This window comes from Notamacropus eugenii, chromosome 1 (genome assembly GCF_028372415.1).
Source record: "Notamacropus eugenii isolate mMacEug1 chromosome 1, mMacEug1.pri_v2, whole genome shotgun sequence".
In the NCBI taxonomy this organism is placed as follows: Eukaryota; Metazoa; Chordata; class Mammalia; order Diprotodontia; family Macropodidae; genus Notamacropus; species Notamacropus eugenii.
In genome coordinates, this window is record NC_092872.1 from 611,834,312 (window position 1) to 611,857,293 (window position 22,982).

The following is a 22,982-nucleotide window of genomic DNA, read 5'->3' on the forward strand; positions in this document are numbered from 1 at the left end:
AATAAGTAAGTGTCTAAAGAAAGATTTTTTTTTTTGCATAGATGGATGGATTTATTTATTTTTAGTTTTCAACATTCACTTCCATAAGATTTTGAGTTCTAAATTTTCTCCCCATCTTTCCTCTTCCCGCTCTCCAAGAGAGTGTGCAATCTGATACAGGCTCTACATATACATTCATACTAACATATTTTCACATTAGCCATGTTGTACAGAAGAATTAGAAACAATGGAGGAACCACGTGAAAGAGGAAACAAAAGAGAGAGCAAATAGCATGCTTTGATGCATTCAGATGCCATAGTTCTTTTTCTGGATGTGCTGAAGCGAGATTTTAAAGGTTTTTGTGACTCCAGGTGCAGCAGCTTATCCACTACATGTTGCGCCTCAAAAAAAATTTTTTTTAGTGTTTGGTCATGAAGAAAAGCTGAGAAAACACGCCCCCTCCTTTATTCTTTTCTTTCTTTCTTTTTTGTTTACAGAGTAACTATGGTTGTAGTATGGTACAGATACTGCCCACTTAATAAGTTGAGTGATGAACTGATTTTTTAATCTTTTTTTATTCTATATTACAAGGAATAGCTAAATTGAGTGGTGGGATATGTTCAGAAAAGATGATAAAAAATACTCAAAAAATCAAGAAAAATGAGATTGTTTTTAAAAAGACTAATCCTCCAAAACACCAAAAAACAAACAAAACCTCAAAGATCTTAATGTTGCAGATTTGGGGGCTAGAAGGGACCTCAAAGTTCAGCTAATACAATCACCTTCCCTCTCCCTAAATTTTACAGATGAGACTCACAGGAAGAAAATGACTTGTCCAAAGTTTCTTATGTAGCAGAAGTAGGAATAGTACCCTGGTCTTCTGATTCTAAATTCACTCCACTTTCCACTCCCCTTGCTCCCCTTCTCATGATTTCTGCCACCCCAGCTAGACACCACCCAGGGTCTCCAGCTCTTATATCCCTAAGCAGGTCTGTCTTGTCTGGTCATACTTCATGACTTGAACCTGTGAAGAGTACATCAGTTTATAGGATTGAGAGTAGGAAAGGACCTTAGAGATCATCCAATATAACCCAATTTTTACAGATGAGGAAACTGAGACTGTCCGAAAAAAAGACAAGAGTCTGACCAAGTTCACACTGGCATTAAGTAGCTGAGCCCAGACTTGAACCCAGAGGCTTTGGCTCCCAAACATGTGCTATTTCCTGTACTTCTCTCTGTAACCACTTCCCTCCTTCCCTTCATAGGCCCTTCTAGGAGATATTCAATATAATGGGAAAAGCATGGGAATGGACATGAGGGAAACTGGATTCCAGGCTCAGTGTTGCCCCGGAATGTGTGATCTTTAGCATGTTAGTGATTCCTGGTAGTACAACATTAGCAAAGGTCTGACATAGCTGGCTAATGCAATTCTATGGACACAACGGTGTTATTGTTTTAATATAAGAGTTAACACCCTCCCCACACCTTAAGATCCCTCCCTCATGGCACAGATGAATTTCAAGGGGACTTCACCAGTCCAGGACCCAAATAGTGAGAATTTGAGACAATGCTTCAGGCCCTCCTTAACTCACAAAAGGAAGGCTGCTCCAGAGATCATGAGATCCTAGCATTCTGGAACGTCAAAGAACCTTTGTCCAAGCCCCTCACCGTACACAGGAAGAAGCTGAAATGGCCCAGCTATGATTCTGACTCAGGACCCCCAACTACTCTCCTTCCTCCGAGTATTTTTAGCCCTTACCAGACTTTCTGCTTTTAAGTTCCTGAGAAGCTGACTCAGCCAGCTGAGGCCCAGGGTCCAGGGCAGAAGGCCATATGGTCTTACTCAGCAAAGTGAATGGAAGAGGTCAGTTCTCTGCCTAGGAAGCTCCAGTGGGTGAGAGAAAACTGCCCAGAGGGAGAATAAGTTCCCTCCCAAGTCAATGGGAGAAATCAAACTTTCCAGCCCAGATCTCCCCACTCCCACTCCCCACCCCCCCTCAATGGACAGAGTTAAAATCATGTCCCTGGGTGGGGCTCTCCTCCCCTAGGAGAGGAAAATGAAACAGCAATTTTGGGTTGCTATTGTTTTGTTTAAACAAATCATTAACTAAACCAATCTGGGAAGAGCTTAGCTTGGGGGGAAGTGAGGGAGCTGAAGGAATCCTGGATTTGGGATCTGAAGATGTGCAGTATGGCTAATAAAGAGAGGTAGGATATAGAACTCGATGTTATTCAACAAATATTCTGTTTCTGCTCTCTACAAGCACTGTGATAGGTACTGAGTGAGCAAAAATGAAAAAAAATACAGGTAGAGAGAGCCCTTCCGAGAAAAGATGTCTGGGGTTGGAGTGAGGATGGCAGGGAGGAGAGAGTACAGGACACTAAGTTGGAAAAGAAGGAAGGCCTTGTCGAGGTAAGACCTCTTAGGAGGCCTTGAGCTGGGGATGGGACTTGCAGGGTAGTTGTGAGCAGCATCTGTCAAACTATTGGTAGCAGTTTATGAGAATGAGCCGGGCAGGCTCAGCCCTCTGACCTCCTCCCAGACAGCTGTGTTGAGTCCCTGGTGTGGAAATAGAAGTTGGTAAAGGCTGTTCCACAATGGGAAAGGATTGAGAAGACTGAGGGAAGACACTATTGATTCATGCACAAGGGAGCCAGACTGGGGAAAGAAACAAAAGAAGGCAGCCTTCTTCTTGTAGACCTGCACCGTCAGCCTCACCCTCCTGCCCCCATCAGGGGACAGGACTTAAGTCCTGAGGGTATCAGAGACCAACTAGGGAAAAATTCAAGGCTTAGCAGCAAAAATGAAGGACACTGTCCCAGATGAGGGACTCTTCACAGGGAAATAGAAGGATGGCCATAGGACAGGAAGGAAATTGATCCTAAAGGGCACAATAAGGTGATGGAGAATTCTGCAGGCACAGACTCGGAGAGACCTGAGTTCTGATCTCATCTCTGACACTTACTAGCCATGTAACCATCAACAATTCACCTAACCACTGTAAGCCTCAGTTCCTTCTTCTGTAAAATGGGGATAACAGCCCAACAGTAGAATCAAACTCATGGGTTGGTTACAAGGATCAATTTAAGTAACACCTGTGAAGTATGCTGTAAACTTTAAGGATTTTATAAATGCCAGCTATTAGTTGGGATATCGAGGGTCTTAACTGGGCTTCAGATTTAAAATCACAATCATGGGAGCTAGATCTTGTGTGAGTTCAGGGTGAATTTCTCCCCCCCCACCCCTGCCGCCATGGCCTCCCCTCTCATGTCACTCCAAGGAAGAAGATGAGCTGAGTGGGGGGGGGGGGAGGGTGTCTGGGCACAGGTGCCAAGTGAACCAGTTATGATATGTCCTTCATCATCATGATTAATGTTATAAAAACCTCCAGTTGGGGGCCACAGGGATCCCCTAGCTTGGCCCAGGGTATTGGCACCAGGGAGCCTAGGGCCCTAGCTCCAAGTCCTTTCATCTGAGCATCTCCAGCCCTAAACAAACAGTAATTAACACCGCACCTCCATCTCTTCATTATCCCACAGACTGGTGGGGGGAGAGCACTTTAGCAAGCCCAGAGGAGGCCACAGGGCCTGCCTGGGGGTCCTGAGCTGAGTCAGCACCGCAAACGAAGCCCTCACTGCAGCAGGCTCCTCTGACCCACATCCCACCCTCCTTTTCCCCTTTCACCGTCTGTAGTTTAGACAGCTACTGGCCAAGCCCTCTGAGCACTCTCAGAGGAGATGACTAAAGAATGTTTTTCCACCGTTCTAAAGGACTACTTCATTCTATCAGAAACCTGAAACTTTCATTCCACTTAGAACCTAAAAATGGGGCCACTCATACCCATTTTAGAACTCTAGCTATGAGACCCAGGAGGTCAGCTGATAGACAGGAATCTTAGGCATAGAAAGGTTAAGGTGATTTGCTCAAGATTATTGAGGTAATGGTGAAGAATTTGAAGAATTTGAACCCAGGTGTGGGGAAGTCACTTTAAGGGGTAGCTAGGTGGCACAATGGATAGAGTGCCAAATCTGGACTCAGGAGGACCTGAGTTCCAATCCAGCTGCGGCAGTAGCTGGGTGACCCTGGGTAAGTAACTTTACCCTGATTGCCTCAATTCCTCATCCGTAAAATGAGCTGGAGAAGGAAATGGCAAACCACTCCAGTATCTTTGCCAAGAAAACCCCAATGGGGTCACAGAGTCAGACAGGATTGAAATGACTAAACAACAATCACAGATCTGAATCCAATGCCCTTTTCTACTACAATACACTTCCAGCCCTCTGCAGTCGCATAGATTTGGAGAAGCTGAGACAGGAAATGGATCCTTGGACTCCATGAGGTCCTCCAGGGATAAGATAGCCCACCCGCTCCTTCCAAGCAGGCCTGCCCCTCAGGCACATGGGTATCTGTTACCTCTCTTAAAACTGGCAGAAGAAGCAGATTCCACATCCTCCCCTGGGCATCCACCCAAGGGCCCAGTTCAGGCCCTGACAGTGGATACAGCCTTCCATACCACCTGCCTCACCCCCATCTCCTGATCAGAGACTGACTTTCAAAGGAAAAGGGAGCCAGCCTGGGGTTTCCTCTACTTTCCACCTCACCCCATGTAACCCACATGTGTTTCTATTGTTTTAGGGTGATGGTCTCAAGACTGGGAACATAAGGGGCCACGAGCTGACTGGTAAGTAAGCCACTCCAGACTCTGAATCAATCAAACAATTAGCATCCATTGAACACCTGCTATGTTCCAGTACTGTAGAAGGCACATGGGATTCAAGTACAAAAAATGAAACAATCCTTTCTCAAACAGGGCTTCCATTCTTGTTTCTTCATCAGTAAGATAAGGAGGTAGGTCTAGCTAGCTTCTCGATGACTCAGCTGCTTTGGGGTGCTGAGGCATGGCTCTGGAGAACCCCCACATGGGAGGTCTGGTGAATTTGAGGGTAGGGTCAACATTCATTTGTTTTACAAATGTGTTTTGAGCCTCCGCTATGTGCGAGATCCTACTTGAGTAGGACTGTGGGCGTCACTTCAATTTCCTCATATATAAAATGGGGGCACTGACAGCAGGACTGTCTATTTCACAGGAGTACTGTGACAGAAGGGCTTTCAAGATTTTAAAGGACTATAGAGATGTACACCATTATTATCACTGAAGAATTGTCCCTGCCTTTAAGAAGTTCACAACCTAGTAGGAAATTGAAGACAAGTGTACCTGTCACTTCCCTCAGTCTTTGACCTTTCTCCTAACCTATTTCCACCAACTGCCCCTAAAATCTGCTTTCCCCTCCCTCTCTGAATCCCTTTACATCCCCTCAGTCTGAAGGTATGGGCCCAGATTTCCCAACCTCATCCCTCCAGGGAAGTAAACCAGAAGGCACCCAGGATGCATGGGGTCATGAAGTGAACATATGGGGCAAGAGCTCCCCAGCATCACCCCTAGGAGAGAGATTCTGCCCAACAGTCCTAGCATGGGAAGCTCAGGGTGGAGCTGGGGGAAGTCCTAGAGAAGACTTTTTCTTCTATTTCCTGGTTCAAGTTCTCAAGGTCATTTCCCATCACACACACACACATATACACACACACACACACACACACACACACACACACACACACAGAGTCATTCCTATTGACACATGCTAAAACTCACCATGCCTACATACCTGGATATTGACTTACAAATGCACACACTTTTGCCTTTCTCCCTTTCTCCAGGGCTTCTTTTTGTAGTGCTTGGTTACACAGTAGGTACTTCAATGCTTACTGACTCACTGGTCTCTCTGAAGGTCACCAAAAAATAATAATAATGTTAATAGCTGACCCTAAGCACTAAAAAAAAAAAAAAAGCAGAACCCTTTCCACTCATACCATATATGCCAGTACATAGGTTGTATATACCATTACAAAGGCAGCTTAATGGCAAAGTAGAGAGAGCACTAGACCTAGAGTCAGGAACTCCTGAGTTCAAATCCTGCCTCAGACAGTCACTAATTGTGACTAATTGTGTCACCTCTCTGAACCTCAATTTCCCTATTTATACGATGGGGATAATAATAATCCCAGGACTCCTTCGAAAATCAAATGAAGGTCACATATATGAAGCACATATATTTGCAAACCTTGGAGTGCTATATAAATGTTGGCTATTCTTATTATCCAAATTCCATTTAATGAAGATCAGGCTGAAGCAGCAACATTAATGGTAATCACAGCTGTCATTATGTAAGGGTTGTGCTTACCAAGGCCTTTAAAGCCAGTATCTCATGTGATCCTTACAGCCCTGGAGGAGGGGTGCTGTCATTATCTCTGTTTTACAGATGGGGAAAGTGAAATTCAGAAGAGGATAAGGTGTACATTTTTAGCCTTCTCAATGGGCAGTGGAAGGGGTGGCGGGAGGGAGAGAATTTGGAACTGAAAGTAATCATTAAACATTTTAAATTAAAAAAAGGCAGAATAAGGAAACCTGCTCAGAGTCACACAGAAGGTAAGTTGCTAGGATCTGAACCCAGGTCTTCCTGACTCGAAGTCTAGCACACTATTTATTCGCACACGCGTGCGCACACACACACACACACACACATACACTCAGAAATCCTGAGGAAGGGCTGTTCCACTTAGTGCAAGGCCCTTTGAGCCTCCCAAGGGACAACTTCTAACACTCCTACCAGGACAGAAAGCTTGCTTCTCTTTGACTTGTGAACTAGTTTAGTGGGGGAGGTGAGGCAAAAGTGGTTAAGAAGTCCAGGCTTTTTCCTCACATTCCTTGCATCATTAATCCCTTCTTCTCTCCCATTCTCCTCCCTCAAGTCCTTTTCCAGAATTTTCTGGCTAAAAAAAAAAAAACAGCACCAAAGGATGCCAGTGCCTACTCTAGGCCTCAGTTTCCCCAACTGGAAGAAGGGATCAGGAGGACTCTTAGCTCCAGCCTAACTCACCCCTGAAAGAGAAAAAAGAGAGGGGAAGGAGGATTTGATGAGGTCTGCTAAGCTCCTCTGAGACTGAAGTGAAGTTCACACAGTCTGCATGGGTTGGGAGGTGGGGAGATCCTTCTCCCCTCCCAAACCTAACTCTGGAGAAGAAAAAGGGGAGAGGGCCAAACATTTGCTCCCTCTTCTCTAAGAAGACCTCGGTAGGTTCTCCTGCCATAACCCAGGCCACCACTCCCACTGGGAGAGCTTCCATGAGCAAGCCTTTGAAATGAATCCAGCCCACCCCCATAACCACTTCCAGATCCTTGGGCCCATCCAAGAAACTGCCTCCCCTGGGAACTTAGTTCACAAGGAAATGCTGAAAAAGGAAAGAAGTGGCGGGGGGGTGCAGGGGGGCGCACAGAGAATGCTGCTAAACATATAAAAAAGGTAGAAAAATGAACTTCTTCCTGGGCAGAAAGGCTGTCAGTGCAGAGCATCAAAACAGGACCTCCCATCCCCCTCCCTTAGGCCTGATCCTAGCCTGCCTTCACCAGATCATCCAAGATGAAGAGGAGCTTTCCACTACTGATGCTGGAATTCAGGATGTCCCCTATGCCTGGAATGTATCCCACACACTCCCATTTAAATCCTACCACTCCTTAAAAAGCCCCTCTATGCAATGCTGCCTCCCTGGGGAAGCTTTTCCTGATCCCAAACCTTAATGATTTATCATCCTGTCCCAGTCCCCCAATCCCCATATCAGGTCACACCACAAGTCAGGAGGACCTTGGTTTAAATCCTAAATCTGGCTGTGCAAGACACTTAACCTCTATGTGCTTCACTTGTGCCCTCTGTAAAACAGGGATAATATTAGCACTGTGCTCGTGTATCTAATGAGAAAATGTATGTGACAGTGTTTGGCAAACCTTAAAGCAAATATGTAAACATTGGCTATATTGTTAGTATTACTCAACTGTGAGGTCCATGAGGGCAGAGACTATTTACTTATTACCTAAATTTTGAATCTCCCCAGTGTCTAGCACATGGTTCTGTACACAGGTGTTTAGGAGTTATTCGGTGAGTGAATGGATGTTTGGGACAGTGGAAAGACCTCAGGCTCAGGAGTCAGAGGACCTAGGTTTGAATCAGTCCTACCACTTATTGTAAGACCTTGGGCAAGTCACATGGCAACCTCTCCAGACCTCAGTTTCCTCTTTTGTAAAATGAGGAAGGAGATGACCTTCTTGGTCATGGATGACCATTGGGTGACCCCTGGGGATCCTCTGATGATGATGATAACAATGAATGGTATTGGCTCTGAGAATCTGTTGGCTACAAGAAGAGGGTCCATCCATCTCAGGGGCTTTAGGTGCGTAAATAGAAAGGAACATTTAGGAGACCTGGCCCCCAGAAGATCTATCCTCTGCCTGGAGTAACTGGGGGACAACCTGACAAGGTTCAGGGGTGTCTGCCCTGGGTTGCTAGAGAGGTATTCACTCCATTGCTCCTTCTCCATCCTCAGGCTACCAGCCTCCTGGCCCACCACCACAGACTGGCTTCCATCGGTATCAGTTCATCCTGTTTGAGCAGCCAGGAAAAGGAAAACAGATCACCCTGAATGCCAAGGAAAGAGCTAAGAGAGGTAAGACTTCCAGCTTGACCCCTGGCCTAGCTGGAACAGACCCCACTGGGGTACTGAAGGCCTCAGGCCCCATAGTCATAAGCCTCTGAAGTCCAAGTTGAGCAAAGGCTGCCCCTTCTTTGGGAAAATTCAAGGCCAGGCCTGACCAATGAGGAAGGCATTTATTTGGTGGAGGCCCCATCTGCCAGAAACCAAGAGCATAGCTTTGAATGGAAACCCAGAAACAGAGGGGGAGCAATCTCCCCTAGAGTCCCCAGTGACATGTATGGGCAGCAACCCTCCAGCAAGCACCCCAGCTGGTATCTGCACCCAGTAATTGGGTCTAATCTAGGCAAGAGGACTCTGGAATGCCTCCCTGCCAGCTTGTCCTCCTTGGGGCTACCTGATCTAGTCACAGATTCTGCCTCCTTGCACAATCCCTCCATGGTCAAAGCAAAAGCAGCCTTGGACCCTGCCTAAACCCTAGCCTGAGCCCCAGTCTAGTCCCTCACCAGTGTGACCTGAGAGCCAAGATCCCTAGGTCCCCTCCTGTCCCTGGCCAGGGAGGAATAAAATCCCAAGGTTCCAGCAGCTACCTGGCATAATCCATGACCCTGAGTGAACCTCCCCCCTCTTCTCTCCTGGGTTTAGATTTCCATTCCAGGAAATTGGGAGAAGAAGACTTCAACAGCCTGTCAAGATGAGGGGGTGGAAGGGAAGGGATGTAGCACTAGGTAAGCCAGAGAGCAGTGATGTCGGTCACGGCAGAATGAAGAAGTCCCACAAGTCAGCAGGAGGGTGGCTGGGGAGAAGAAGCTGGCACAGCCCTGGCCCATCTTCATCCTCTGAGAAGCAAACTAGGTGTTCTCACAACACCTTCCCAGCCCCTTCACCTTTTAAAGAAGGAAGGCATAAATTCTCGAACGTTAGCCACCGTTTTGGAGGGTGGAGTTTGTGAGTCATTAGATTAGATTAGAATTCTGCCTCAGATACTTACCAGCTAGCTGTGTGATCTTGGGCAAAGTGGCTTGACTTTCCTAAGCCTTATCTATGCTATGGGGCTATTAGATAGAATGAGACAATGCATGTAAAGAACTCTCCAGACTTTAGCTCTCAATATTATTATAGCCAGCTGTTCTTAACCTGTTCACTGCTGAATCAGCTAAGTGCCCTCAGAACCCTTCTGCACTATAAATGGGGATGGGAATGGGGGACAGGTGGCCACTGATACCCTCACAGAACACATCCTTCATATTTAGTATCCCTGGGGAATAAGCACATTGTTGAGGAGTGTGGGGAGGAGGCAAGATGTGAAAGAGGCTGATTTCACCAGAGCTGAGGCCTTGTGTTGGCAAAGCATGAGAAATAAGTTTGCAGGGGAAGGCAGGAGGCAGATCAGGGAGGATCTCGAAAGACTGAGGCCTTGGACTTGACAGAGAGTCAGTAAAGCGTACTGTAGATGGTTGAGCAGGGAAGTGAAAGAGGGAGGATGGGATTCTAAAAGATCAGTCTGGAAACAGAAGAGGGGAGCCTAGAGGCACCAGACGTAGTTGGGCATCTGTTACTCTAGTACAGGTGAGAGGTAATGAGGGCCTCAACTAGACTGGCTGCAGGAATCCAGGAAGGGGTGAATGAGTACATGCCTATACGCTCAGGGCTACCTGTGGCCCAGAACATGGACTTATCTTTCTAATTGTCTTTTCATGAGAAAATAGTTTCAGGGGGATCCCTAGTATGTGATGCTGCAACCAGCCCATTGTGTCTTCCACGTTGCAAGAAGGGGTTCTAAAGACCAGAAAGGAAGGGAAAAACAAAAAAGATATATGGGCATGGGGTGTGTGAGTGACCATTCAGTGAAGTGTGTTTCCTATCACTAATCCATGTCCTCCAGATCCAAACATCTCCAGCCTGAGGGGTGGAGAGTTAGAACCGAAGTGGGAGGACACATGCTTCCCTCTCTCAGCGCCTGCTGCCCTCATCTCTAAGGTCTGGCAGACAGACCCAGGTTAGAGGCAGACCCACAGGAGCAATGTCCCAACCAATCCCAGACGTGTCTGGGCACAAAAATTGGCTCAGCCACTGCGGCACTAGACCCCATTAAGGGCTGAGGAGGCAGGTTTGGATCCAGCCTGCTCTGGCTGTACAAATTCCATCAAGCTGTCCGACTTCCAACATACTTTCCCTCAGTGCCTTCCCTCCTTCTTCCACCCTCCCCCCCGCCCAGCATATCCCCTCCCCATCTACCCAAGTATGTTCTCCGACTACTCCCTCAGTTTCTGAAATACAGATGATGTTGGAAACCTTTCTTTCCATGGGGGACTTTCAGAACAAATCAGTTTGGGGCAGGAAAGGGGTGGAAAGACAAAATTGTATCATCAAATTAGGATCTAATCCTAAGAGCCTGAGTGAGAAAGGAAGGAAAATCTCTACTCTTTACTCTCACCCTCCAACCCTAAGCCTCTGCCTTACTCGACTGCACAAGGGCTGCCTTTCTAGATTCTGGGTAGGGTAGAGGAAAGCAAAAAGAGAACGGGGGTGCAATGATTTCAGGCCCAGGAAACATTTGTGGGCTCCTCGGCTTTCCCACCTCAATCCCAGTACCCATATCCTCCACACTATAAAGCCTTTGCTCTGAAACTGGACTGATCATGTGTCAATTGGCTTCCTCTGGTCTTGACTCAGTATTGGTCCTGGATGGGGCCAGGCTTGGGATTCGTTGGATACAACTTGATGCCCATCAAACTAAACACTCTGGAAGACAGTCCATGGCCTGTGGCCTTCCCCTCCTGCAAAGCGCTGCACCAGATCTTGCCCCCACCCCTTCATCCAGTCATGCCAGCTACTCCCTCGCCATTTAGGCTGAGTGTGCTGATTCTAGAGATGCTGCTAGGGTCTGCCAAAATCCATAAGCAGATGTTCAGCCTCCAAACTTTAACTTTTAAGCCATTTTCAGTGGTAGCTATGACAGGAGAAACTTGTGAGTAAAATTCCAAGGCCAGCTGATGGGAACTTCATTTCTGTCAGCCGGAGGAAACAGCTTATCTTTGTATCTACAGTAAGCATTTCTTGTTTGTCCAGGGATCTGAAAGAACACATTGGGAGGGATTTTGTGATGAGTTATTCTAAACTGTAATAAAATGTGCTTTTAAATAGTGTGATGGAAACAGCCGAAGTTGTTAAAGCTTAAAGTACATAAGGACTTTCTGAAGATCCCTGCACACACACACACACACATGCACACACACACCCTTTCTCATTCATAGAAATACACATTCTCAACCCACTCATTTATTTAAACATACACAGCCCCCATGCACTTTCTCAGCCAACTCTGAAATTCTGTAACTTTTAGGGACCAAAAAATTACCCCCAGGAATGAAAATTTCCCTCCTTGCCATCCTCATCTTCCCTGACTCCAAAGCAAAGAGATTGGAGGGACCCAAGTGACAGCCCCATCCATAATAACCACAGCTCACATTTGGGACCTTAGAAAGAGCTTTCTCAGTAAGTGCTCCCTTCCGATCCTCACAAAATCCTGTGAGATGGATTGAATGGGTGTCATGGTTTCCATTTGACAGAATCTCAAAGAAACTGTGCCTGGCCCAGGGTCACTTCTACTGAGCCCAGCTGTCACAAAGAAATCCATCCCTCTCTCCCTTCCCTAGGAGGAAGCAATGCTTCCCAAGGGTGACGATGAACTGACCAGAGAGAGGCCCAACTACCCTAAAGCTCCTCCCTCCCTGGGCAAAGTCTGTGATTGAGATCAGAGAATCAGCCTCAGAAAATCAGAATCACCACCACCACCACCACCCCCAGCCAATGGGGCTGGGAGAAATCCCAAGATAGACAACCCCTAACAAGAGATGAGCTGGTGAAGGGTAGTTTATGATGTAGGAAGAAGGGCCTGGGGGTGCATGGCTGAGTGACCTTGGACAAGTCACTCTGGGCCTCTACATCCTCATTAATGAACCAAGAGTGCTGGGTTAGATAATGTCTGAGGTCCCTTTCAGCTCTGACTCTCCTCCCTGAGGAACCCCACTTTCCACTCACCTGAATCTAGATCCATCCCCTGACAATCAAATAAAAAGGATGAGATGAGACTTGTCAGGCGCTGAAGTGTAACTCTGGGTAGCTGGGTTGAAAGCCTGCAGGGTATGATAGGTGAATAAGGCAAGAGTCATTGGGAGTAAGGTGACCGACTATATTTTCCAAATTAAATTTCAGAGCAAGAAGTCTGACAAGATAGGCCTTTTGCAAGGCCTTTTAAAAAAATACACACACTTTGTTGTCTTAAAATGGGAACTGTCCCCCAAATTGCTGTACTTAGAGGGAAAATTAAAAAACAGCAGAAGCCAAGGGTTGGGAGGTAGAAAGCCTCCCCCTCCCCATCAAAAGAAGTTTCTGGTTGCCACTCCCCTGCTGCTCTCCCCAACCCTTTAATGCCAATCCAGGTTTCTTTTGGGGAGACTCTGGGAACCTGTACCAATGCCCCCCTACCAGGCCCCAGCCCCTCCCTTGAGTCATCCCTGAATACTTGTGCAAGGTGTCTCTCTCTCACCTTGCATGGGCACCGCCTACCTGGCAGAGCTGGTAAAACTAGGGGCTTGGCAGAACCCCAGCTGGAGCCTTCCTAGGGTGATTCTCAGATGGACACCTGAGCTCAGAGAGGGCAAAAGCCTGGTCAGGTTCCCAGAATATCCTCCCCCTGTCTAAACAACTCTTAATTATTCAAAGTTGTCATTAGGAAATAATTTTTTAAACAACCTTACAGTTAATAATATCCAAAACTCACTGAAGCCTTCCAATCCCTTATTCTTGCCAGAATTGTTTACAGGAAGTAAATGAGCAGGTCAGTGACTTCACTGGAGGCCCAGGTTTCCTCTTCTTAAATGAACTGGGTGACCTCTAAGTTCCCTTCCAGCACTGACATCATGCATTCACATGACAAACACTTATTAATCAGCACCTGTGATGTTCTGTGCCTTGCGCTTAAGTACTGGAGGAGGCACAGAGGTAAATGGGACAATCTGTACCTTCAAGGAGCTTACAGTTGGTGTGGGAGACAAAACATGCACAAAGACAGCTGTGATCCAAATGGGAGTATGATAAGCTTGTAAAGCACAAGAATCCAGCGAGGGAGAGATTGGGAGGTGGAGAAGAGAGAAGGGAAGGCTTTGGAGAAGAGATATAGTTTCCCTTCTTTCTGCCCCTGTTCTGTGCTCATAGAAGGGCCAGCAGTGGTCCAAAGGATGCACTAGGCAGGCAAAAGACAAAAATCTACACTGGCTAGCCATCTCTTAGAGAGGCCAGCTTCAGTTAACCCCCACAAGGCCTCCTGCCCTTGGCTCATAGATGTTCTTTCCAGATGTACCACCAGCTCCTGGCTCTCTACCCGAACCCCCAACCCCGGGGTCCTCTGAGCACCTGGGAGGTCCTACTACTACAAGTCAGATTTCTCAAATGGGAGAAAAGGGGGTTTCCCCAGGGGATCCGAATCATCTGATCCAAACTCTTCTCCTCCCCCTAAAGTCAAAGTTGGCCTCACCACTCCAAGATCCCCCACTCAGCAAATAATCTCCAGGGGTAATTGAATGTGGTGGAACGGGGGCTTTTCAGCTTCAGAGTGGAAGTCTCTGGATGTCATTTAATGGTATAAAAAATAAAAGGCTCAGGCCTCCCGCCTACCAGCACCAGGATATCATTAATCTCAGTAGAAAAGCATCAGTGCCCCTATCACCGCCAGCCAGCCCTGCCAACGAGCCAGACAAATTACAGACTTAAGCGGGGATCCTGGCGGGACTGTTATTAGGCTGGAGTTGATTTTTTTTTTTTTTTGCAGGGCCACTGTCCCTGATGAGAGGCTTGAGATCAGTGGTCTAGGAGGTACATGGGAAAGCAATGAATGGGAACAGTATGGCTCCTGACTCACCACCTGGGGGGCAGAGAGGGGTTCAAGAAGCTGTCCCAGGTGGAGGAGCCCAAGGCGAGTTCTCCAGTCCATCTGAAATCCCACTCACCTTTATTCCTCCAGCAAATTGGAAATAAAATCAAGGCTAACATCAGTACTTGAAGGTGTACAAAGTGCACATTATCTCATTTGAACCTTATAACCTCCCAGGGAAGCAGGTACCCCCAGAATCATTCCCATTTTACAGATAAGAAAACCAAGGGTCAGAAAGTTTGTGTGGAGTATTTAAGCCCAGCTGCCTCCTCACTACAGCCCTACTCTCATACCATTTCCACCCACTGGAAACTCAGACTCTACTCCTGGGTCCTCTGGATTTTATCTTGCCATGGCCCAGGCCTCTCTGCTATACATAAGCCTCCTTCCTTCATTCTCCTCTCCTTTTCCAGCTTCTCTTTATATGTCATCTTCCCCAAAGAGAACATAAATTAGGTCTTTTCTGAGGATTCTTAGCAAAGCTGTGCTTGAGAGCCTAGACACTGGTCAGAAGCATCCAGGAACTGAGTAACCTGTTCAGTATTCAGTTCTCTGTGTCTGATAGGGTCTCTCTGCATCGAATCAGTGTTTCAATTCCTAGAGAACAAGATAAAAGACAGGACCCATGTGACTTGCCTGGTACAATGACAAGCACAGTGTCCTATGCAGGCAACTATTGACAGTAAGAATGATGGTATCAGTAGGAACCTGCCCCTTGGCTTGAGACCCTCCCTAGTTAATGTGGCCCCCTCTACCCACTTGCAAACAGAGCTGCTCGCCTGTCTTCTTAGTCCTAAAACAGTGCCTGGCTAAGAGCTTGTGGTGTCCACCTTTTGAAGGGTCTATTGGAGCTCCTCTCTGTTTCTGTCTGTCTGTCTGTCTGTCTCTCCCTCTCCCCTCCAGTCCATCCCCCACAGCATTTTCTTTATGCCTAGATCTAATGATAGCAATTCCCCATCTGAATTCCTTCAGTGGCTTCCCACTGGATATTATGCCACACAAGACTCAGTTGGAGGAACTGAAGGATGCTCAGCCTAGAGAAGGAAAGACTTGGGGGTGACAGTGGGTTGGTACATGAGCTGTCTTCAAGGATTTGAAGGGCTGCCTTCCAGAAGGGTAACAGAACTTGTTCTACTCAGTCCCAAAGGGTAGAACTACAAAAAAATGGATAGAAGCTTCAAGGAGACAGATTTAGACCAAAGGTGATAGAAGGAAAAACTTCCTAGCAATCTAAAGGTGGGATGAGCTGATTTGGAAGGCACTAGTTCCCCCTTCACTGAAGGCTTTAAATGGAGCCTATGCAATCACTTATCTGGATGTCACAGGAGGGATTAGTGTTCAGAGTATCAGGTCAAAGATCTGGACAGGAGCTCAGAAACCACCGAGTCTCACCCTCTCATTTTACACCCAGGGAAACAGAACCAGAGGTGAAGGGATTGGCCCAAGACCAAACAGGTACTCTGTATCAGAGGTAGGATTTGAACCCAGGTCTTCCGAGGCCAGAATTAGTGCTCTTCCATTGTTGGACTAGATGTGCTCTAAAGGTTTTTCTGACTTTGAGATGGTGATTTAATGGAAGGAGAAAAGATTCAGGAGATATTTCAGGTCTAGAACAGGCAAGGATACACAACTGACTTGAGGAAAGATGGGGTAAGGATGAGGCAGATAACTTCAAGGTTTCAAGTCTGGATGATTAATAAATGTTAATATCATTAACAGAAAGAGAGATAGGGTTTGGGGGGCCAATTTTGGATATGTTGGAGGTACCATGAGTATTATTACTCTATTGTCTATCCCCTGATATATGTGCTATATGTATGTGTATGTGAGAAAGAGAGAGAGAGAAACAGAGATATGCTACCTGTAACACATACAGGTAGAAACGTCTAGCAGGCACTGGAACAATGAAGCTGGAACTAAGGTGAGGGGCCAAGACTAGAAAAGGGACTTGGGAATTATCTTCATAGAAATGATCATCAAGACAACTGGAAGAGGTAAGATTGCCAAGGGAGACAGTGTAGAGAGATAAGGAAAGAGGGCCACAACCTTGGGGGACTCTCACATTTCAGGGATGGAACAAAGACAAACTATTGAAGAAGACTGAGAAGAGAACCCATGATGGTGCAGGAGTCATGGCGGTCAAGGAACAAGAGAGAATAAAAGTCAAGGAGGGGGATGATCCAAAATGGCCATTGGATCTTCGTGTTGAAGAGATCATTAATAACCTTAGAGAAATTTCAGAAGAGGGATGAGAATGCAAGACAGGTTAAAAAGCATTGACGATTTGAATCCAGAAAGGAATATTGTGGTGTAGGGAATGATGAGCTGGTTGATTTAGAAAAACATAGGACTTGGACTTAGAAAGGAAGATGCTCTTCACCTTCAGAAAAACAGATAATAGAAGGAAATAAACAATGTATAGTATTTATCATTTAGTTTTCTTGAAATGAAAATTTATTGTTTTATATTGAATCCTCTCCTGTGGTCTGCTGTGTACATGGCGATGGGTTGTTTTTTTTTTCCTTTTCTCAATTTGTATTTAAGTGTAAAAGAAAAAAATTTACAAAAAGAAAAGGATTGAGGGCATTGAGGAGTGTGTGGGTGAGGAACAACTGGAGACAACAAGTGGAGACTGTTCTTCCTAGAAGTTTGGCAGTGAAGGGAAGGAGATAAGATGATAGGTGGAGAGGAAAGAGTTTTGTTTTTGTTTTTTAGTTGGAGAGACTGAATGGCGAAGGGACTTGAGCCCATGCTGCATGAAGATCATTTGAGGAGGGCAGGATGCTTAGGTGGGAGAAGAGAAGTTTCATGAGTACTTGAGTGTCCTGTGGGAGAGAAATTAGACGTGCTCTTCTCGGCCCCAGAGGACAGAACTTAGAGTGGGGGTGGGCGAGATTTACAAAGAGGCAAAGGCAAGACTTGATGAATGGGAAAACTTCCTAACTATTACAACTATACAAAAGTAGAATGAGCTGCTTTGGTAGGTGATGAATTCTCCCTCACTGGAGTTGTTCAAGCAAAGGCTAGATGACTGCTTATGTTATAGCAAAGTCTTTTTCCATCATGGACTGCCATCTAAGGCATTCCCTTTCAGGTCTGTGTTTGTAGACAAAGAGTTAGGAACCAGTAAAGCCTAAGAGATAGTAGGGGTTTGGAGATGATTGATCTAACGAGGTCATGGAGAAGATGGAGATGAGAAAAAGTCAAGATGAAGGGGTTAGATTTATCAACTTGAGGGTGGGAGGGTCACCTCAAGGATGGGGGTAGACATTGAGAAACTCTGAGATGTGGAAGAGGGGAAGTAAAGGAACTCTGGGATGGCCTCTATCTTTTGGGCATTGCTGAAAGTGAGAGGGTGGGGAAGGGTTAACACCTGAACTCTTTCAGGAGAGAAGAGAGAGTTTGAAACCATATTTGTGGAGAGCATGATTGGGGATCAATAAGAATTGAATAAAAGGATTGTAGAGCACCAGGGAGATTAGACAGAATAAATTTCCAGTGGACTCAGCACAATTTTGTAATCTCCTCCTATGACCATGGAGAAGTCAGAGAAATAACTCAAGTTACTGAGGTCTGGGGATCAGAGGGTGAGAACAGGGCAAGGTCAAGAAGGCGAGGGAATCACCAGCACCTGTCATATAAATAGACAAGAAAGAACAGGAGGACCTTCAGGGAGCCATGGGCTTGAGGCCAGACCCCCTGTATCCTGGCACTGCTAAGCAGACTGACTGCTGCCCTTCACCTAGCCAGGCACAGAGTGCCATCCCAGAAAGCATTGCATGGATCAGGCACCTCCATCTCAGTCAGAATGAAACTGTAGATTTCAATTGGACCCTCTGGAGTCACACACTCCCCAAAACTCAGGAGGAGCTCACCTTGGCAGGCTTCTGTGTACAAGTTCCACATGGCACAGACAGCTGACTCCACTCCAGCTTGTGGAAAGAGGCTGAGCCATACACGGTGGGGCTCTTCTCAGAGCAGCAACCACAAAAAAAACCACAGTCCTCTGGCTCCCTGCTTGCACACCCCCAACCCCCTCACCAAGGATCTGACTCACTCATCTTCCTTTAAGACCTTTCAGAGGGACGGAAGGGTGCAACAGGAAGAAAAAGAGAGAAGACAGACAGAGAGAGAGGGGAAAAAGCATCACAATAGAGTCAGAGAGGTGACTGGGGTATGAAAGCTGAAGCTGGGCTGATCTGCTTCCAAGAGTAGGCTTGAAGACAGTGCCCAGTTTTAAATATCTTCCAAAGAAAACTAAAACCCACATTGCTGGAGACAGATATGGCTGGAGTAGGATGGGAGCAGTTGGGCATCTATTAGACCCGCAAGACCTTGAGGTGCCCCCAGAGACACGGAAGGAAAGAAGCTCCCAGGGGTGGAGGGGATTTCTTTTTGCCATCACCTCCTTCCAGCTTCACAGGCCCACCGTCTGTCCCACAGAGGCCATGTCACCCTATCCTTCCTCACCTCTCTCACTTTCCCTGGAACATAGTGTAACAATTCAATTCCTGGTGAATTTGGAAGAAAAAAGAATCAGTTTGGGGTTACATTCAAATTCTGGTAAGCAGCATCTTTTCCAGTGAAAAGAACCCTGGTGCCTTGTAACCAGGAGAGACCTAGGCTCAAATCCTGCTAGTGACACTAGCTAGTGACCCTGGGCAAGTTACTGAATCTGTCTGCCTCAACTGTAAAATGAGGATTGTAATAGCACCTTTGTCCCAGACCTTTGTAAGGATCACATGAGGCAACATTTGTAAAGCACTTAGCACAACAGCTGGCACGTAGTTGGCACTATATAAACATACATTCTCTTTCCATATAGTAGGTACTCAATAAATGCTTACCGAGTTGCATCCGACTGAAAGAGGAAGAGGAAAGACCACATAGACACACTTGAGATGAGAGCATGATGATAATGGGCTGAAGTGGGGGAAGGGAGGGACTAATTAACTCATTTTGCTTCTGTTTTCTCTTCCAAAAAGAATGATCTTCAAAGTGGGAGAGTAACAAAAAAGGCTTAGCAAGGGATTGATACACCAGATGTTAGGAAGTGAGTGGTAAGAGAGCTTCCACTCACCCTCAAGGAGTTTAGGACATTAGGCCCTCGTGGAGTCATGCCAACCAGGCTACTAAAAAAAACAAATCAAACAAAAAGACTGGGAGATGAGCTGAGCCTCAGACAGAGAGGTGGCATAAGCTGTCTGAAAATGTTCTTTCTTTTTTTGGAGGGGGAAAGGCAAAGCTATTGGGGTTAAGTGAAGGTCCTACATGTAACAATTTTTGTCACATTGTTTGAGGCCTGGATTTGAACTCAGGTACTCCTGATTCCAGGGCTGGTGCTCTATTCAGTTCACCACCTCGCTGCCTCCCCTAGACTTCTACCTACCTGTGTACCACCTACACAATTGGGTGTAACCGGGATTTGACCCCAGATCCTTGAACTTCAAAATCTAATACTTCTTCTACCACCCCAGCCCACTGGAGGTCTGAGGACACAGGAAGCCATGATAACTGTTCACAAAAGTTCTTTTATTGGAGACTTTGAAGTAATTGTTCAGCAAGACGAACAAGAGAGAAGATTTGGTGTGCTACTCAAAATTTAATGACACTTGACCCCAAATATTTTAATATCCATTTTTTAAAGAAGATTCTGGTTTTCTGGCCATGTACCCCTTAAGTATAAACTTCTTCAGGCAAAAATATCCCTGGTTTCTTCAGGAGCTCCTTATGTGGCATGGTTTGGAGACCTCTGACCATCCTGGTTCCCCAATTCTATGTTCTCCAATTTAATTTCCTTCTGAAAATGAGCTGCCTAGAACCAAACACCATCTTCTAGATTGTAGATTTCATCTCACCAGAGCAGCACACACAGGACTGTTACTGCCTTCCCTAGTGGACACTTCCCCATTAATTCAGTCTAATTAGCTTTTTTTAGCTGTCACGTCACACTGATGACTCATACTGAACTTGTGGTCTACTAAAATCCTCAGAACTTTTTCACATGACCAACATTTACCTAGTCAAGACTCAGTGACTTTGTACTTAGTTGATTTTTCAAACTCAGCTCCATTATACCTCCTTCCATTGGATGTCTCCCTTCACTCTAGCCTGACATGGTCTCTTTGCTTCCTGATTCTGTGGGTAAATATGTTAACTGTCTCTTCCTGCTTTGGGTCATCTACAAATTTAATAGAGCATGCTGTCTGCACCCTCATTCAAGAGAAAACTGTCTAACAGAAGAGAGTCAAGCCTAGATTCCTGAGACACTTCATTAGGTTGGAATCTATTTATTTATCACCATTCTTTACATTTAGTCCTTCAATTGGTTCTGAATCTATCTAATCTAACCCAGAAGTGTCATACACCTGGCCCCTGATGGTCCTGAGTGAAGTGGGAACTGGATAAAAATGTAATTGGGAAATGTTGACAAATTAAAATGCCATAAAGTATAGGTAACATTACATTTTCAAACTGTCTATATGCAGCCAGCAGGGATCCTTGTGTATCTATTAGTGTCCCTCCCCTCTACTTCTCATCTCCCCTTTCCATTTTTATTTGAGTTTAACACCAATGTAGCTCCCATATCTTTATCATCTCCACAAAGACGACATGAAGTTTATCTCAGTTTTGCCAAAATACAGATATAATATGTCTATCTCTTTCTCCTCGTCTACCAGTTTCCAACCCTTTAAAAAAAAGGAAGTGAAGTTAACTTGGAAGGACCAGCTCATGCTAGCTTTTGCTGATTAACACTTTCCACTTTGCTTTGATAAAATATTCCTTTAACACATTCTAGAATTTTGCCAGAAATGATCAAGTCATTTTTCTTCATTGGGCTTCATCTGTCAAATGAGAGGCTTGGACTAGATGACCACTGTGGTCCTTTCTAGCTCTACATCTATAATGCTATGGTTTGAAGGGCTGTCTTGTGAAAGAGGAAATCAATTTATTCTTCTTTGCCACAGAGGGCAGAGTAAGGAGTAATGGGTAGAATTTGTAGCATACCTGTCCTGGATGTTATAGAACAAATGCCTGCCCCGGTATGGGTTGGACTAAATGACCTCTAACAGCACAGTCCATGCTTCTGTGTTAACTAGGTAAAGAGCCTACACAAGAGTAGTTGGGGGAGAAAGATCACTAATCAAAGCCAGTCTGCCTCCTTCCTAAGTGCTTCTCTATTCTGTGGGCTGCTCCATCCCTTGGCAGTTCGAAAGAGCAAAACTTGAGTAAAAAAAAATCTCTTTAATTGTTATTCTTGTCCCAACCCCCAAAAGACCACATTTTACCCATTCTCTGGACTTTTACCCATTCTCTTTGTCTCAGTTGCCTCCTTTCTCTGCCCCTGAAGGCTCCTTCTCCCTTTAATGAGCTCTTCCAGGAACCTCTATTTTGAGGAAAGCCCGGGCCAACCATCCTTCATATTTAGGGCATCATCACCCTGACCCTGGGAGTAGGTACCTCCCCCTCCCCCTTTTAAGCTCCATTTCCCCTATTCGAATGAAAGTTCCTTCCAGGCAGGGACCAGCTTCATTTCTGCTTTTTATTTTTATGTCCAGTACTTAATTTAGTGACTGGCACATATTAAGCGCTTAGTTAATGCTTGTTGACTTGATTTGACCCAAAAGCAGAGCAAACATTGGAACATTATAATTGGAAGGACCCTAATATATACACATATATGTATGTGTGTATACATTATATGTATGTTACATATATATTTTATGTGTGTATGTGTATGTATATAAAATATATAAATATATATGTATACACACACATATATATCCCATTGAAGCCTGAAATTACTCCATGAGGAATGCATTCCTTTGAATTGAGCTTTTCCCTCTCCCTCCCCAAGAGCCTCACTTACAATACAAATGTCCCCAGGAAGCATAACACCCCAAAATGCTAAGACTCTAGTGGGAATGAATGTACCTAATAATTTAAAGATAAAAAAGAGAGAGAAACCAAGCACTAAGCTGGGAGGGTATGGGGCAGGTTAGAGGGAAAGGCAGAACTAGGAAGTCACCAAAGATAAAGTCCTTTGACTACTGACTCTACAATTTTGCCCAGGACCAATACTGCCTCCAGGATGATTACACTGCTGGAGTGCCATGGTTCTGGGGAACACTAGCCAGAAAACATCTAAGTATGAACTCCTGAAGAGCAAGCTATCTCCCTTCTTCTCTTTGTATCTCCATCCATTAGCACAGTGTTTTGCACATAACAAAAGCTTTTCATCCATTCACTTATTTTCTTTTCTTATTCTGGAGGCCATGGGGGTTAAATGATGTGCCCAGGGTCACACAGCTAGTGTCTGAGATGGAATTATGAACTCAGGTCCTCCTGACTTCAGTACCACTTAGCTCTTATTTTATTTTTTTTATCTTTAAAAATAAAAACAAAATATTATTATTTTATTCACTTATTTTAAGGAACACTGTATTCACAATAACCTGTGTGGCATATCAGGCACATATTCTCACCCCCATGTTACAGATGAAAAAAGCGAGACTTTAAATGACTCT

General features: G+C 45.5%; 1 protein-coding gene across 3 annotated transcripts in view; it reads left to right on the top strand.

The window, feature by feature from the left end:
* The window catches only part of PEBP4 (phosphatidylethanolamine binding protein 4), a 270,792-nt gene that overhangs the window by 245,697 nt on the left and 2,113 nt on the right, over nucleotides 1-22,982 (top strand). For 2 of the 3 annotated variants that reach the window (XM_072634870.1, XM_072634868.1), the window contains exons 5-6: nucleotides 4,617-4,662; nucleotides 8,415-8,534. In XM_072634870.1, coding sequence (XP_072490971.1) covers nucleotides 4,617-4,662; nucleotides 8,415-8,534 — 166 coding nt within the window. Of the gene's footprint in view, nucleotides 1-4,616; nucleotides 4,663-8,414; nucleotides 8,535-14,352; nucleotides 14,579-22,982 lie in introns of those variants that run through there. The other variant, XM_072634871.1, reaches the window with a different exon arrangement.